General features: G+C 34.9%; 1 protein-coding gene across 1 annotated transcript; it reads right to left on the reverse strand.

The window, feature by feature from the left end:
- Positions 1-581: 581 nt before the first annotated feature.
- On the reverse strand, positions 582-16,824 carry psmd2 (proteasome 26S subunit ubiquitin receptor, non-ATPase 2). The gene is made up of 21 exons (XM_039660475.2): positions 16,642-16,824; positions 16,246-16,302; positions 15,276-15,440; positions 15,076-15,197; positions 13,568-13,792; positions 13,329-13,487; positions 13,105-13,249; positions 11,213-11,273; positions 10,995-11,141; positions 10,802-10,908; positions 8,528-8,655; positions 7,644-7,731; positions 7,403-7,565; positions 5,732-5,833; positions 5,506-5,648; positions 5,342-5,425; positions 3,793-3,961; positions 3,539-3,633; positions 3,233-3,359; positions 3,017-3,135; positions 582-1,010 (listed from the first exon to the last, which is right to left on the reverse strand). Exons 1-21 carry the CDS (start codon positions 16,744-16,746, stop codon positions 828-830), a joined length of 2,694 nt encoding a protein of 897 aa, XP_039516409.2. The 5' UTR covers positions 16,747-16,824; the 3' UTR covers positions 582-827.
- Positions 16,825-17,111: the final 287 nt, after the last annotated feature.

The following is a 17,111-nucleotide window of genomic DNA, read 5'->3' on the forward strand; positions in this document are numbered from 1 at the left end:
TGACAATAGGGAATCCCGACCACGTGACAGAGTTTTAATTCATGAATATTAATTCGGTGTCGTGAAAGACTCTGAACAAATAAGTTAAGCTCGTTAATATTCATGAACTAGGCTTTCGCCGCAGGATCCCAGTAGAAAGTTCACTTTGCAACGTCAGCATGGCTTCATTAATATTCATGAGCGTTTGCCATAGTAGGATTCGTTAACGGTGATTGGTCGAGGCCCACAGAGGCGTGGCCTTTTAGTCCAGCGCCTCCTGGTGACCGTCTATAAATTCCCATTTACTCATTCTAACAAGTAGAAATGCGTGAAACTGCTGCTTTATTGGTTCGTTATTAATAAGTGGATAGGATTATATAAATAACATCTAAAAATATTGTTTTAGTAGAAGTGTGATTGTGCTGAAATGCTGAAACACTACAAATTTCACTATTGCCAGACACTGGCTTATACATATCAATTAGCTATGGTGTAGTTTGAAAAAGAAAAAGTAGATATATCAGTAAGTATTGGAATAAAAACGTAAAAAATCATTTTGTATTAAAATTTAAAACATTTTTACAGTGAGTGACACAGCAGCATTTGACCACAATTCTTTTATTTTTGTATCTCAACCTTTTACAGAACAAGTAACAAAAAAACAACAAAACATGTTTAAGAAGGATGATACACACTCATTTCTTGCTCTAATTACAAAAACAGGAGGAGGAGCGTGTGAGGAATCGTCACAGTTTTCCCATGGGAGAGAAAGACCGAGAGACAGAAGGGGAGGAGGTGCCTTTAAATACGATCAGAGGTCCCGGTTAGTGTGCGCTGCTGTCGCGTGTCTACGCGTCGTAGTTGGGGTTTTTGCGCAGGATGACGAAGCCCTCCAGGATGGGCGTGACGGGGAGGAACTCCTCTGTGGCGAGTTCGGCTCGCTCGCCGTGAGCCAGGAGCACCGGCGTGGTGTGAGTCTGGAAGCCCGTGATGGCTTTGGGTTTACCGGCCTGACCGACCACATCCACAGCCTGGAGACACAAACAACCATCTCATCACTCACCATTTCATTCTGCACCATTGATATCGTTTTAAAACGGTCATGAATTGAGAAATCAAGCGAGTTTCAGAACTAAAAACAGCTTTTATTGAAAACAACCTCAGAAAACGACTTGTTTGGAATTGCCACATTATGACGTCATAGTGGGATGAAAGACCGACGCCCACTTCTACATCATCTCATCTTTAGTCCCGCCCACTTGTGCGTATTTAATATGATGCTATACATCTAAATATAATGCTATAGATCTCAGTATGATGCTATAAATTTTAATATGATGCTATACATCAAAGTATAATGCCATAGAATTCAATACGATGCTATAGATCTAAATATAATGCTATAGATTTCAATTTGATGCAATAGATTTTAATAGGATGCTATACATCTAAATATAATGCCATAGATTTCAATATGAATCAATAGATCTAAATATAATGCTATATATTTCAACTTGATTCAATACATTTTGATATGATGCTATACATCTAAATATAATGCTATAGATTTCAATAGGATGCTATAGACCTAAACAATGCCATATATCTAAATATAATGCTGTAGATCTCAATGTGATGCTATAGATCTAAATATAATGCTATGAATCTAAATATAATGCTATAGACTAAATATAATGCTATAGATCTAAATATAATGCTATAAATCTAAATATAATGCTATAGACTAAATATAATGCTAGACTAAATAAAATGCTATAAATCTAAATATAATGCTATAGATCTAAATATAATGCTATAGACTAAATATAATGCTAGACTAAATAAAATGCTATAGAATAAATATAATGCTATAGATCTAAATATAATGCTATAAATCTAAATATAATGCTATAGACTAAATATAATGCTATAGACTAAATGTAATGCTATAGATCTAAATATAATGATATAGACTAAATATAATGCTATAGATCTAAATATAATGCTATAGATCTAAATATAATGCTATAGACTAAATGTAATGCTATAGACTAAATGTAATGCTATAGATCTAAATATAATGCTGTAAATCTAAATATAATGATGTAAATCTAAATATAATGCTATAAATCTAAATATAATGATGTAAATCTAAATATAATGCTATAAATCTAAATATAATGATGTAAATCTAAATATAATGCTATAAATCTAAATATAATGCTATAGACTAAATATAATGCTATAGACTAAATATAATGCTATAGACTAAATATAATGCTATATATCTAAATATAATGCTATATATCTAAATATAATGCTATAAATCTAAATATAATGCTATAAATCTAAATATAATGCTATAGATCTAAATATAATGCTATAAATCTAAATATAATGTTATAGATCTAAATATAATGCTATAAATCTAAATATAATGCTATAAATCTAAATATAATGCTACAGATCTAAATATAATGCTATAAATCTAAATATAATGCTATAAATCTAAATATAATGCTATAAATCTAAATATAATGCTATAGACTAAATATAATGCTATAGATCTAAATATAATGATGTAAATCTAAATATAATGCTATAAATCTAAATATAATGCTATAGACTAAATATAATGCTGTAAATCTAAATATAATGCTATAAATCTAAATATAATGCTATAGACTAAATATAATGCTGTAAATCTAAATATAATGCTATAAATCTAAATATAATGCTATAGATCTAAAAAAAGGTATAAATCTAAATATAATGCTATAGATCTAAAAAAAAAAGGTATAAATCTAAATATAATGCTATAAATCTAAATGTAATGCTATAATCAAACACTTTTTACAATTAGTTAATCTTGAGAACTGTAATAGTAAAAAACGAAGTAAATATTTTCGAGAGAGTTCCACATGTAATGCTCATTTCATATGCAAAATGTAAGCCAATCACAGCTGTGGGCGTTTACACTGAAGTCTCACAGTAGACAAGCCCCTTCACACACACACACACACACACACACACACACCTGTCCCACTCGGACGGACACTGGCAGAGGTCTGAGCTCCTCGTCGAATGTGACCAACATGCGAGGCTGCATCGCCGCCACCAACCCATAGAGAACGTAATGAGACTTTCCCAAGATTACTGCAGCGAGAGAGACGAGAAATCACAGGTACACATCAGACACACATGACTGGAATGGTTTTGGTGTGGTTCTAGATGTTGAGAATGACGCCCTTACTGTTTTTGACGTCCAGGAATGACACGAGGACCGTGAGGAGTCCGGCGACGGCCACCTGACTCATGAGCTGCCGGTCGCTGTGATACGGGCAGAGCGTCAGTGTGCCTTTACCCAGATGAGTGAGACCCTGAAACACACACACACACACACACACTTCAGCAGCTGATCCACTTCAACAAATACTGGAAAATCACCATCCCACAAGCTGTGCGTAACGCCCACAGACGTGAGGTGAACGAGACTGAAATGTTAAAAACAGATTTAACCAATCATAAAGTCCATCATACATAACAAAGGCCTGCCCACCTGAGCGAGTCGGACCATGAAGAGGTTGTTGGGGTCTTTGGCGTGATACTGCGCCAGTTGCCTGAGCATCGCTGCTAAACGTGCGTTATTGGTGCCTGTAGAAAAAGACCAACACCGTTAGCATGAAAACCGCACCCTCTGATTGGCAGAGGCACTTCATGATGTCATCATTAGCAACACAAGCATTCACTAAATGCATTTATAACTCATCTACACTTATTATATGATTTTATACATCAATATTACTGACTGACCGCTTCCCACCATTCCCATGGCAAAGATGGAGTTGTGGGACACTTCCGGGTCGGCGTCGTGCGAGAACTTGCTGAGCGTGTCCAGGATGTTCAACCTGGGATTGGAGACCGAGATCAGAGCGAGTGCTAGAGGAACCGCTCGCCTTAACGTGGGCTCACCGTAACGCAGCTGCACACACACACACACACACATCAGGGAATAAATCACTACCATGAAGACTTACATATTTCATGCTCATTTATTTATTAAATATATATGACGTAATTTTCTATAATATTACATTCAGTATGAAATTATTGAATGCATATTTATGTTCATATTTTAATGAATAAATGCATTAAATAAATTATATGAATAAAAAAATATATATATGATATGTAATAGATACTGTAATTTTCAACAAATTATTTAATATGAATTTAACAAATTATATTACAATTTTACATTATATTTATATTAATATATAATAAGTAGGTAATTAAATAAAATGTAATGAATTATTATTCTAGATGCATTTATTAAATGCATTTATTTATAATTAAAGTATAATTAGTTTATATAAATGTATATGACGTAATTTTCTACAATATTACATTCAGTATGAAATTATTTAATGCATATTTATATTCATATTTTAATGAACAAATGCATTTAATAAATTATATATGATATGTACTAGATACTATAATGTACAATAAATTATTTAATATGAATTTATCAAATTATATCACAATTTTACATTACATTTGTATTAATATATAATAAGTAGGTAATTAAATAAAATGTAATGAATTATTATTCTAGATGCATTTATTAAATGCATTTATTTATAATTAAAGTATAATTAGTTTATATAAATGTATATGATGTAATTTTCTATAATATTACATTCAGTATGAAATTATTTAATGCATATTTATATTCATATTTTAATGAATAAATGCATTTAATAAATTATATATGATATGTACTATATACTATAATTTTCAATAAATTATATCACAATTTTACATTACATTTGTATTAATATATAATAAGTAGGTAATTAAATAAAATGTAATGAATTATTATTCTAGATGTATTTATTAAATGCATTTATTTATATACTTAATATAACAAATATGAATTTAATCTAAACTAAAAAATCATTATAATAATTAATATTTAATACATAATTTAACATTTAAAAAACAAAATTATACAATATTAGGTATATAAATTATTAAATATTTATATTTATAATTAAATGTGTATTACATAAATATCTAGTGAATTATTATAATATGCAGTTATTAATTACGTGTATTAATAATTTATATACAATTTTATAATATTATATATACTCAACATTACATTTAAATGAAAACAATTATAAATACAGAAAATTGTACAATCCTATTTGTATAAATTATTATTAAATATGTAAATACATGTATTATATAAATACATGTTTATAAATGCTAATAATTTAATTATTTATTAAATAAAGTAAATGCATGTATTTAGCACATGCGGTTTCTCAGTGAAAGCAGTGGACGTGAAACTCACCAGATGACCAAACGTGCGCAGGGCCATTTCTGAGCCGATCTCCTCACCCATCGCGATCAGAGCGATACCCAACACCGCCACACCCTGCAGACAGCAGAATCAGCCTTGCTGACACACACACACACACACGACGAGAACGAGAACACACACACACACACACACACCTGATGGGAGCCCATATCTGCCGTCTCCTTCTTATCTTTGTCTTTTTTGTCTTTCTTGTCTTTGTCATCATCTTTGTCCTTGATGTCATAATGCTCGCTGCAGATATGAAGCAACTGCTGCACCTTCAGAACGTTCCCGGACCCTGAGAGACAGACGGACGGTTACACACACACACGCACAGGAAGCGTGTGACCTTTAACCTGTGTGAGGGAGGACTTGACTCACCTGCGTATGCGCAGATGTCCACCAGTGTGTTGGCGAAGCTACGGAAGGGTTCAGGAACGACTTGAAGAGCTGCTAGTGTGGTCTCGATCGCCTCACCTTTACCTGCACACACACACACACACACACACACACATAATTGTGCATTCTTAATCAAATCAGAACCGTTTACACTGAGAATAAGGCCTGCAAAATCAGAATTAAACACAATATGCTGTGATTTAATTCATTAATTTTGGTCACATGAGAAAACGCATCATGCACCAAACATCTTCCCAAACCTTATAAACCAAGAGAGTTTCCAAAATAAAAGCTTTCTGATTCAATGTTTTATATTTGATATTATATTGATATGAATACTCATTTTCTATTTAATTCTATTTCTAATTTTCCTAACCCTAATCATCATCAAAATGACAATACTAATAAGGATTATACTTATTTTATATAAATAGTGATTAAGATCACAAGGGCAGGTGAATTAAAAAAAATGATATGCATGGATAAATAATGTATAATAAATACTGCAATATTACAAAAAAATATATATATTAAGAATTGTCCATTTTGATTTAATGGTGACTTTAATTTTTGAAAATAAAGACATTAATGCAGCCAAAAATATTACAGTTGTACTGTAAAATAAAATATTTTTTATATTACAAAAGTTCGATTTTATATGGTTAGCAATATTTATTTGATAATATTGATAACAGTAAGGATAATCATCATAATATTAAAATTAACAATAGTAATTATTTGCTAAATCTATTAATAATACTTAGGATAATTATTCTCAAAATAAAATCAACAATAATAATTATTATTTTACAGTAATATTTTGGCAATATTACACACAGCAAAACAAGCACAACACACCTGAAGCTTTTGCAATACATTTTTTCCCTTCCAAAAGGGTAAAATTAAAGGAGTAGTTCACTTTTGCTGATAATTTACTCGCCCCCATGTCATTCAAGACGTCCACGTATTTCTTTCTTTCTTCAGTCGAAAAGAAATGAAGGTTTTTGATGAAAACATTCCAGGATTTTCTCCATATAATGGACTTCAATGGGGTCCAAACGGTTCAAGGTCCAAATGAGTGTTTCAGTGCAACTTTAATAAATAAAATAAATAAAGTTTAAGTTATAAACTGTTCTGTGATGTGCGTTCGTGACTCTCCAGTTCAAACTCGTTCATCAAAATGAATGAATCTTTTTTCGAGTAATTTGGTTGACTCAACGAATGAAATGAACGAAATGACAAAAAGAGATTTGTTCATTTTGAGTTCAAACAAGCATCACAGAACAGAGCAAGGCGAGCATTTGAGCTTATAAAACTTAAACTTTTTAATTTTTTTTTTTAAATGGGTAATTGTTTCGCTTGATAAGACCCTTATTCATCGTCTGGTGTCGTTTAAAGCCCTTTGAAGCTGCACTGAAACTCTCATTTGGACCTTGAACCGTTTGGACCCCATTGAAGTCCATTATATGGAGAAAAATCCTGGAATGTTTTCATCAAAAACCTTAATTTCTTTTCGACTGAGGAAAGAAAAACATGGACATCTTGGATGACATGGGGGTGAGTAAATTATCAGCAAAAGATTTTTTAAAAGTGAACTAATCCTTTAAGTACTCGATTATTGTTTGACAGCATCGAGTCGCTCGCGGCCCTCACCCAGGTGGTTGAGCCCGAGGCCGAGCGGCAGCCAGCGGGCGTACGTGTCTTTGAGCTCCTGCTCGCTCTTCTCCATGATGGTCTGCAGGACGGTGGACGTGACATCACCGTTACAGGAGCCCACAGCGATCATCCCGCACGCCAGCGCCGTCACTCCCGCCACCTGGTGTTCACACACAGATTCAGCACACACACACACAGATAAAACACTCATCCACTGCAAACACACACACACACGCACCTCCATGCTGGACTTGGAGTCTCCCATGACAGGAAGCAGGAGAGAGAGAACATCTTCTCTGTTCGAGCCGGCGTACGCCAGACCCAACCTACACAAACACAAAGCAGCATTACCATTCGTTAGAAGATTCAGCTTTAAGATTAAACAGCGAGTCACATGCATCCATTCAACTAACAATGTTCTTAAACCAGAAAACACAAAAATAAAAAAAAATAAAAAATTAAATAGGGCCCTCTAACTGTTAAAATCGTTATATAAGTTATTAATTTAATTGTTTAGTAGCCCTCAAACCGTATTCACTTTATAGCCCTTAATCCTGTAATTGTGGACAAATGTGTGATCATAATTTTTATTTATTATAAATGTTATATCAATATCTTCGATAAAGTTTTGTCTATCCATTTATGGAGTTTTTTTTTATTTTGGGGGTATTTTTGAATTTATTTACTTCAAAAAGAGCCATATTTTCTATGTAAATTATGCTTATTTTTAATTTTTATTTTTTAACTACATTAAATATCATTCTAATAAGTTCTTAGAGCTAAAACCTAAAGATGAAGTGACTTTGCTGTCACTACTTTGTCTTATTTTAGAATGCTCTAAATTACAGTTTTTCCCATTCATTTCATTTCTATGGGTGCCCATTTTTGACCCAAATACAAGAATGAGTTTTTTTTCACCCATTTAACATTGTAGAATTGAGTCAAAAAAATGTGTGTGTGTTCAGGAGGCAAACTTAGGAAAAGTAGCCAAGTCTTGTAGCGCTCAGATCAAGGGAAGTATTTTTTAAAAATAAATCAAAACTATTTTGCCCACATTTGCCCAGAATACGGTTTTAGGGTTAATGTAATTAAACCATAAAAAAAGTCTAATTTGTGAATTACCCAAAAATGGCTCCAATCCTCATGATGTTGCTGTTGTGTAGGACGTAATCAGACAGCAGAGCCAGAGCGGGGTCACACTCGTTACGAACGCCAGAGTTCACGATACCACATGCCAACAGCGCCCCGGACTGAAACAAATAAATGCAAAAATACATCAGAATATCTCCCAGGTTTTTCTTTGAATGGATTGATTGATTGATTGTTTTATTTAAAAATGTATTTTATTAAAAATTTAAATATGATGCAAAAGTTCATTTATTTCAGTAATTCAACATAAAAGGTGAAACTAATATATTATATAGACTCATTACATGTAGAGGGGTACATTTCAAGCCTTTGATGATTATGGATTACAGCTTATAAAAGCCTTTTCACTCTAATTTTGAATTTGGGGTTTTCATAAGCTATAAGCCATAATCATCAACATTATAACAAATAAAGGCTTGAAATATCTCACTCTGCATGTAATGAGTCAATATAATATATTATTTTCACATTTCAAGTTGAATTACTGAAATAAATTAACTTTTGCACCATATTCAAAATTTTGGAGTTTGCCGTGCCAGCATCTAAATTTTTCTAAATATCGGCTAAATGGATATGAAAACGGTAAACCCCAACTGTTTAACTCTGGGGGAGTTGTAAAATGAGCCTATTTCCAAAATAAGTGGAGTATCCCTTATAGGTCGATATCCCAAAGCATTCTGGAATTACAACCATTTAAATTTGGATAGTGATTTTCATGCATTATGAGGTGACAGATAAAAGGTTAAAGGGGTCATGAACTGGCTTTTGGCTTTAAAATTTTTTTTATTGTTGTCTAAGGTCAACTTATAACGTTCGCTTGGTTCTCACATTAAAAAAAACATCAAAATGAATAAGTAATAGGCTATTTTCTACCGTGGTTTTGAGCCTAGCTGAAAAACGCTCGGTTTTTATGGGCGTCTCGCACTGAAGACTTGGAAGTAAACTGGCCCACTGCTGTGAGTGGATAACAGTTTCGCTTATTATAATGAGTAGGGCTGAGAAACAAATTTCACAATTCGATTCGATTCAATATTGATTATTTTGGATATCAGTTACAATAAATGGCAAATTTTCTCAAGGAAATCGAATCTCTGAACTAATGCTGTAAACTATGGGAGTCTAGTTGGGCTTCATTAGCCTAATATGAAGGTAATAATGAACTGTTTTGTAGCTATACAAACACTTTTACACTTTTATTCATTTTTATAATAAGAAGATTATATGAAATATAAACATTTAAATGGTGGCTGTCATAAAAACTTGCCAGATTTATTCAAATATGCATTAAATATTGAAGAACGTTAAGATTATAATGCATATGTAATATGGTGTATATATTTAGCAAAATGCTCCTCTCTGGAGTTATTTTTTTCTAACTGACTGACGAGTTTATGTGGGTTTTCTGAGGTAAATATGACGATGACATTGATTACAAGCTGTTTAACTGACGTCTTTCCACAGTTGAAACGCTGATTGAGCGAATCAATGTGACATGATCCGGATTTGGATAAGTTTGTACTGTATTTTTAACACACTTTCAGATGCTCATTCATGTTTAACTGGTATTATTAAGCCGGAAGAGAGATCAGCGCTGCTGCTTCTCCAGAGCGATCTCACGCCACAGCGACAAAACGCTATTTATGTTTTTGAATTTCTAAAGAAAATGGACGTAATTTGAAAATTGAGACTTTGTTTCATATCAATAGTAACAAAGGACAAAGATTATTGCGATTTTATGGATGCGCGCAGCCGCGATACAATGATCCATTCATTCAAATGAAACAGGATGACTAATCGATTCTTGAGATTTTAGAATCGATATCGGTTCGTAAAAATGAGAATCGATTAATATCGAGAAATCGATATTTATTACCCAGCCCTAATAATGAGTTTGACTCGTCAGTGCATGTTCGATCCGGTTTGTAATCACGAGGTAGGCATATATGTTATTTAGCTATGCATGTAATGTGCAAATCGGTGGGCGGGGCTAAACCATCTTCTGCGGGGGTGGTGTTTTATCGTCATAGTTCCCCACTTTGCAAAACGAGTCGTTTGCTGAGCCTGGAGTCAATAAAAGCTTTTATTGGACTAACAAGGACGTTTTCAGTTCTGAAACTTACAGGATATTCTTATAATATTATGACCTCTTAGATCTCAAAAGCTCAAGGAAATTTTGATTTCTCAGTTCATCACCCCTTTAAAAGTCTGCTTGAGATTTCCGGACACTCTGAATGGAAACACGGCTACCTTGATGTAGTCCTCGGATGAATAGAGATATTTATCGATCTGTGTCAGACCACCGTCCACGTCCCACAGCAGGATCATTCCCAGAGAGGCCGCGGCGCTGAGCATGCCTAAAACACACACATTCAACACAAAGATCATCACCATAACAGCAGATTTATGTGGTTCGGCAGCCCAGAGATGTGCCTGTTCTCACCGTGGTCCTTGTTCTTGTAGAGCCACTTGTTCCCGTCCTCCGTGAGCAGTTTGTCCTGTCCGAAAGCAGCGTTGACGAAGCCGTTGACGAACGAGGAGGCGAGGTTCATGCGAGCGGAGTCCACCTGTGAGCCGCTGCCACCAAACCCTGAGAGAAACACACCGTTAGTGAAACACACACACCATCACACTCGCTTAGTGAGATCCGAAGGGTCTTACGGTTGTTCTCCAGGTGGGTTTTGTAAATGTCATCGGGAACTTTAGGCTCCATGATGTCGAGCTACAGAGGAAAGGATCAGAATATGACATCTGCTAATATGCACACGCAAATGTGAATCTCACAACAACATGTCTGGGTCAAAATCATGAGAAAAACATAGTATTTAGGATACAATAAGGTTAAAATGATCCTTTAAGGACACAATAGCATTACATCTTCAATTATTTATTTAAATTGGCCTTAATAAAACTAGACAAAAATATTTATGTTAGTATAAAATTCATGTTTTTTCATCAAAATCTCTCCTTTTAGCCTCTTAGCTGTCACCCCCTTTTTGAGAATGGGGGTTAAAATGCACTATTCAAACTTAAATGGTTGTAATTTAAGAATGCTTTGGAATATATAACCAAATTTGGTCTTGTTTTAAAGAAAACACTCAGCAGCTTATTGCTGAAGTGAAAGCACTTCAAATTTAAGTATGAAAAAGTTAGGGAAGTTTAAATTTACACTAAATCAAATATACTGTACTATATATTTTTTATTTGACATAAAATGTATATTTTACTTTAAAATTTCTATAAAATCAAAGCCATAAATCTTATCAAGTTATGTTCCAAATTTGAAGTTGATATCACAAAAATTGATTTTGTTTAGGCGTAGTACCAAAAATAGCCACCGGGTGCCATTGAATTCCATTGAATTTAGTTGTGTACATTCTGCCTTAACAAATTAATAAATTTCTGTCCAAATATCAATTCTGTCACAACTCCGACCTTTCTGACAATATGTGTTTTGTCAAGATTAGAAAAAGGTTTTGATCATAAATTATGAAATATAATGATGACCAAAAGGGGAGGAGCCTGATAAAATAAGCACCGTTTCTATGGTAACGCAACGTTCAATTAAAAAAAAATATAAAACAGTTTTCACAGGATGAATTCTGAGTTTATAAGCTTTCTACTATGATAACTACTAAAATATGTGATATAATAAAAAAGGCGATAAAAAATAATATTATATTTCAGAGGATAATAAATATAAATATTATCATTTTTAGAGGATAATATTATACTATAATATATTGAAAAATACTAGATTGTATGTTTTATTGTGAACTTTTAGCATAAAAACAGAAGTTTCAATGATTAAAAGTGGGTGCATCGACTTTTTGTGACAAAGGTCAAAACTCCTCCTCTTATGAATGATGCAGATATTTTGAGGTGCACTCTTGTCATAAATTCATCAATTACTCTTCCTACATAATTTTTAACACAAAACAGGGGTAGAATATCTATTTAGAAGTCTTAGACCTTTCCAACGATATATAATTTGTCATAATTAGATTAGGATTTAATAGAAATATAGTGAAGTAAAGTTATGCGTCCCGGGACGGTGACAGTTACGGGGTTAAACTTAACTAGTATAAAATTTGAAACAAAAAAATTATAATAATGTATAATATTTTCATGAATATAAATTTAATTTTGAAGTTTTTCATGATAAAGCATATCACTGCATTTCTCATTGTAATGTGATGTATAGATCGACAGATATTGACATATAGATAGACAGAACAATAACTTAAATCCAGGATTAAAATGATGGTTTAAATGTAAACCTGGCTATTTTTAAGGTTTAAAGTTTGGTTCCAACAGAATTATTTAAAAAAAACTTGATTTAATCTAGATTTTAATCCTTATTGATGCAACCCACCCAATAATGCAAATTTACAACTGAAAAATATAAAATTCAGTTGCACTGTAATAATGATCAACTAGGGATATGAATTGTCATGAAGAGGATGTGAAATATGATATGATATGATATTTCTGTGTGTGTGTGTGTGTGTGTGTGTGTGTGTGTGTGTGTGTGTGTGTGTGTGTTTAAGCACCTCTCTAGCGAGAGCCAGGAAGTTGCTGTTGAGCTGCACGTTGGACATGATCTCCGTCAGATCTTCATAGTCCTCCACATCCTCATTGAGCTCCAGGAACATGCCGTGACGACCCAACATGAAGGACATCTGCTTCTGAATGACACTGAACACACACATTACTATCAGTGACTCAGGAGAGAAACTGTGTGGGAGAGAGTGTAAATGATAAATGTTTGTCATACATGTCTTTGCAGGAAGTAAAGATGTTCTCCACCAGCTCCACGTCATTAAGCATCAGTGCGAGTCTGAGGGCTTCTGGGTAACGGTTAAACTTGCGGAAGATGTTCAGGGAGCATTTCAACAGAGCCGAGTTCTCCGGCTCAGGGACGTAACTCACACAGCTGAGGACACAAACACACGATCAAAACAGGAAGACACTCAAGACGCGTGTTCAGATGCATTGTGGGTAATCGTGTCGCACCTGGTGAGGTAAAGGCAGACTTTAGCGTAGGCGTTTTCATCGATGTACGTATCCAGCATGTCGAGACGCTCGATTTCCATCAGGAGGTCACAGGCCTCGTGCTCGGCATTGTGGGCCATGTTATACGGGACGATCTCTTTGACCAGCTTCAGAAGTAGTTCCTGTTGAGCTTTATCGCCTTCCTCGATCTCCTGCCATTCCTTAGCCACCTCTCCGGCAAGATGCCTGGAAACACACACACACGGTCACGTCACTGATTCGGTTCGTTTCAGAAAGAGCTAGAAAGTTCCCAGAATGCATTAAAGACAGTTTGAACTACGGGTGGTTCATATGGTCAAATAAAGCCTCCTTGATTGAGCAAATATTCAAAAATGAGATTATTTTCACATTCTTTATTTTTTTTTCACAACAAGCTCCTCCCCCATCATGAGCAGACACACCCCTCACTTCTGATTGGCTACAAGTGTTTTGGTGCTCAGAGTGATCCACTTTCAACAGCGTTTCTACTGCACCTTTAAAGGAGTAGTTCACTTTTAAAAACAACTTTTGCTGATAATTTACTCGCCCCCATGTCATCCGAGATGTCCACGTCTTTCTTTCCTCAGTCGAAAAGAAATGAAGGTTTTTGATGAAAACATTCCAGGATTTTTCTCCATATAATGGACTTCAATGGGGTCCAAACGGTTCAAGGTCGAAAAGAGAGTTTCAATGCAGCTTCAAATGTCTTTAAACGACTCCAGACGATGAATAAGGGTCTTATCATGCGAAACGATCCGTTATTTTAAAACTTATTCCAAAAATGTAAAGGGCAAATGCTAGCCTTGCTCTATTCTGTGAGGCGCGTTTGTAACGTCACATAATACGTAATTACGTTTAAAAGGTCACGGGCGACGTAGCCGGAAGTACAGAGTCAGTGTTTACAAGTTGAACGCATAGGTTGAACGTGCAAACGAACTCAAACGCCGTTTACAAAAAAGGAATTAAAAGGAAAAACAACGATGTCGGACGATTTTGATTTTGTACTTTCGGCTACGTCGCCCGTGACCTTTTGAACGTAATTACGTATTACGTGACGTTGCAAACGCGCCTCACAGAATAGAGCAAGGCTAGCATTTGTCCTTAGAAAAGTTACATTTTTGGAATAAGTTTTGAAATAACGGATCGTTTCGCATGATAAGACCCTTATTCATCATCTGCTGTCGTTTAAAGACATTTGAAGCTGCACTGAAACTCTCATTTGGACCTTGAACCGTTTGGACCCCATTGAAGTCCATTATATGGAGAAAAATCCTGGAATGTTTTCATCAAAAACCTTCATTTCTTTTCGACTGAAGAAAGAAAGACGTGGACATCGTGGATGACATGGGGGTGAGTAAATTATCAGCAAAAGTTTTTTCAAAAGTGAAATATTCCTTTAAGCTTTATTTCAAAAATAGTTTTAGCTAACAATAACAACACTGGTTTGTCTTCATGGTGTGGTCTGGCTGTACTGGTGCTGGTTCTCGTACCTGACGTATTCGTGTCCCCATGACGCCAGCTCCTCCTGCGAGCCCAGCAGACGGTACTTCAGACACTCTCGCTCGGTGCTCATGGTCATGGCGAGGACAGACACCACGTCAGCGCAGAAATGCTGTCAAACAGAGAAGGATTGACACACAAACATCAGCTGATAACTCTAATAAAATCACCATTGATGCCGCAAACACACCTTGTTCTCTCCCGCCGCCATGTTCTGGTAGATCTCTTTGAGTTTGGCGTAATGGGGTCGCAGGAACTTGAGCGGTTTGGGCACTGATGTCATGGACGTCGTGGAGGAGCGGATCTGACGGCGCAGTTCTTCCAGAGCAGGACGATACAGAGACGTGTCCGTCTCCTGCGCAACAGAGAGAAAACAAGCGTCTTAACTCAGAAAAATCAACACGTTTAACTTAGAGCGAAACAGAATATTTGGCCAGGACGTGATTGTATTGTATTGTATTGATGTTATAGGTAAACGTTTTAATTTGCATCAAGTCATTTAAAAAATAAAGAAATTCATTACACTTTGATCCATTATTGTAGTAGCACTTTACTACACGATTACTTTTTTCCAGTTTAACGTGTTAAAAATATTTAATGCAATCAACGCAACATCCATTTTTTGTTTTATTCACTCATTTAAATGCTATTAAATCATTCAAGTGCGATAAGATACAAAAATAAAAAAAATAAATCAATTTTAAAGAGACGCCAGTATTGGTATCAGTGATACTGGCCTTGATTTATAGTGCATAGTAAAGAGATGCCACTAAACACATATTTAAAATATATTGTCTTTATGTTGTTTCTACATTGTTGAGGAGATTCAATGTGATAGTATTGCACTATAACAATATATTAAAAACTTTAGTGTCAAAAAGTGTCGACACTAATAAAACAATTGTTCATTGTTTGATCACGCTGCATTAACTAAATGTAATTATCTTCATGTTGAAATTAGCATTAAGATTAGAAATGCTTTAGAAGTATTGGTTCAAAAAAAAAAAAACTGAAACCTTACACACAATTTCCTATTTTCCTTACATCACAATAAATCGCAAGTAATTCGGGATATTTTTAAGTACATTAATGTTGCTTTTTCAAATTGACAGCTCAACTAGTAATAATTAATAAATCCAACAAAAACCATCTCAACTTACACCGAGTCTTTCCACGAGCATCTCCAACTCCTCCTGAAGCTGCTTGTCCTCCTCTGACTGCAAAAAACATCACAAACACATCAGAGAAGTTATTATTCTCCGTAAACAATGAAATATCGTCATTTTTAAAAATCAGACTGACTCAGGGAAGTATTTCTGTTCACTTTATCCATACACCCCCGTGTTTACACAACGATATGATAGATATAACGCATACATAAGAGTCTTATAATCACATACGCGTTGTTTTAAAGTGTTTTGTGCCGAAAGTGATTGATATTTATAGATAACTCATGAATATTCACACACACTACTGTGGTGTGTGAGTGTGTGTGAGTGTCTGGCCTGCAGAGTGACTCAGGCGGAATTCAAACGCGGTGTTTTTCTCTCTCTCACCAGCTCCTGCTCCTCTTTCTTCTCCTTTTCTTTTCCCGCCGGCTTTTTGTCCTTCTCCTCCTTGATTTCGTCCTGCTTTTTCTCCTTTTTTGCGGTTTCCTCCATGATTTTGTTTCTGATGTTTCTCTGAATGCGAGTCACTACCGCTGCTGTTGTTTCTTCTTCTACGACTGATGCGTTATGGCAACGCGCGCTCTACTGGCTCCTGTTGACCGCACAGAGAACTGCACTGTGTATTAAAGTCCCCCTGTGGTGAAAATACAGATTATTTTTTTATTGCCTGTGTTTGAAGGGGTTGTAATCACACATTGCAATGATCCACTTTTCGGGTTTTGCTATTACCTCTGAAGGCCAATATTCATATTTATATGTGAGGTCTCCGGGTCGGATTTCCAGCGAAATCCATCAGATGTGACGTGCAAGCGCGCTCCCGAGCTTCTCTATCCTTATTTCAGTCTATGCGACCAACG

This window comes from Pimephales promelas, chromosome 16 (genome assembly GCF_988280905.1).
Source record: "Pimephales promelas chromosome 16, fPimPro1.hap1.1, whole genome shotgun sequence".
NCBI classification, from domain to species: domain Eukaryota; kingdom Metazoa; phylum Chordata; class Actinopteri; order Cypriniformes; family Leuciscidae; genus Pimephales; species Pimephales promelas.

Coding starts and splice junctions, on each gene's coding strand:
- psmd2 (XM_039660475.2), bottom strand. CDS start 16,746: ATGGAGGAAACCGCAAAAAAGGAGAAAAAGCAGGACGAAATCAAGGAG. Junction 13,793..15,075: donor TGGGGACACGAATACGTCAG/GTACGAGAACCA, acceptor GTGTGTTTCCAG/GCATCTTGCCGGAGAGGTGG. Junction 13,250..13,328: donor TTTACTTCCTGCAAAGACAT/GTATGACAAACA, acceptor GTGTGTGTTCAG/TGTCATTCAGAAGCAGATGT.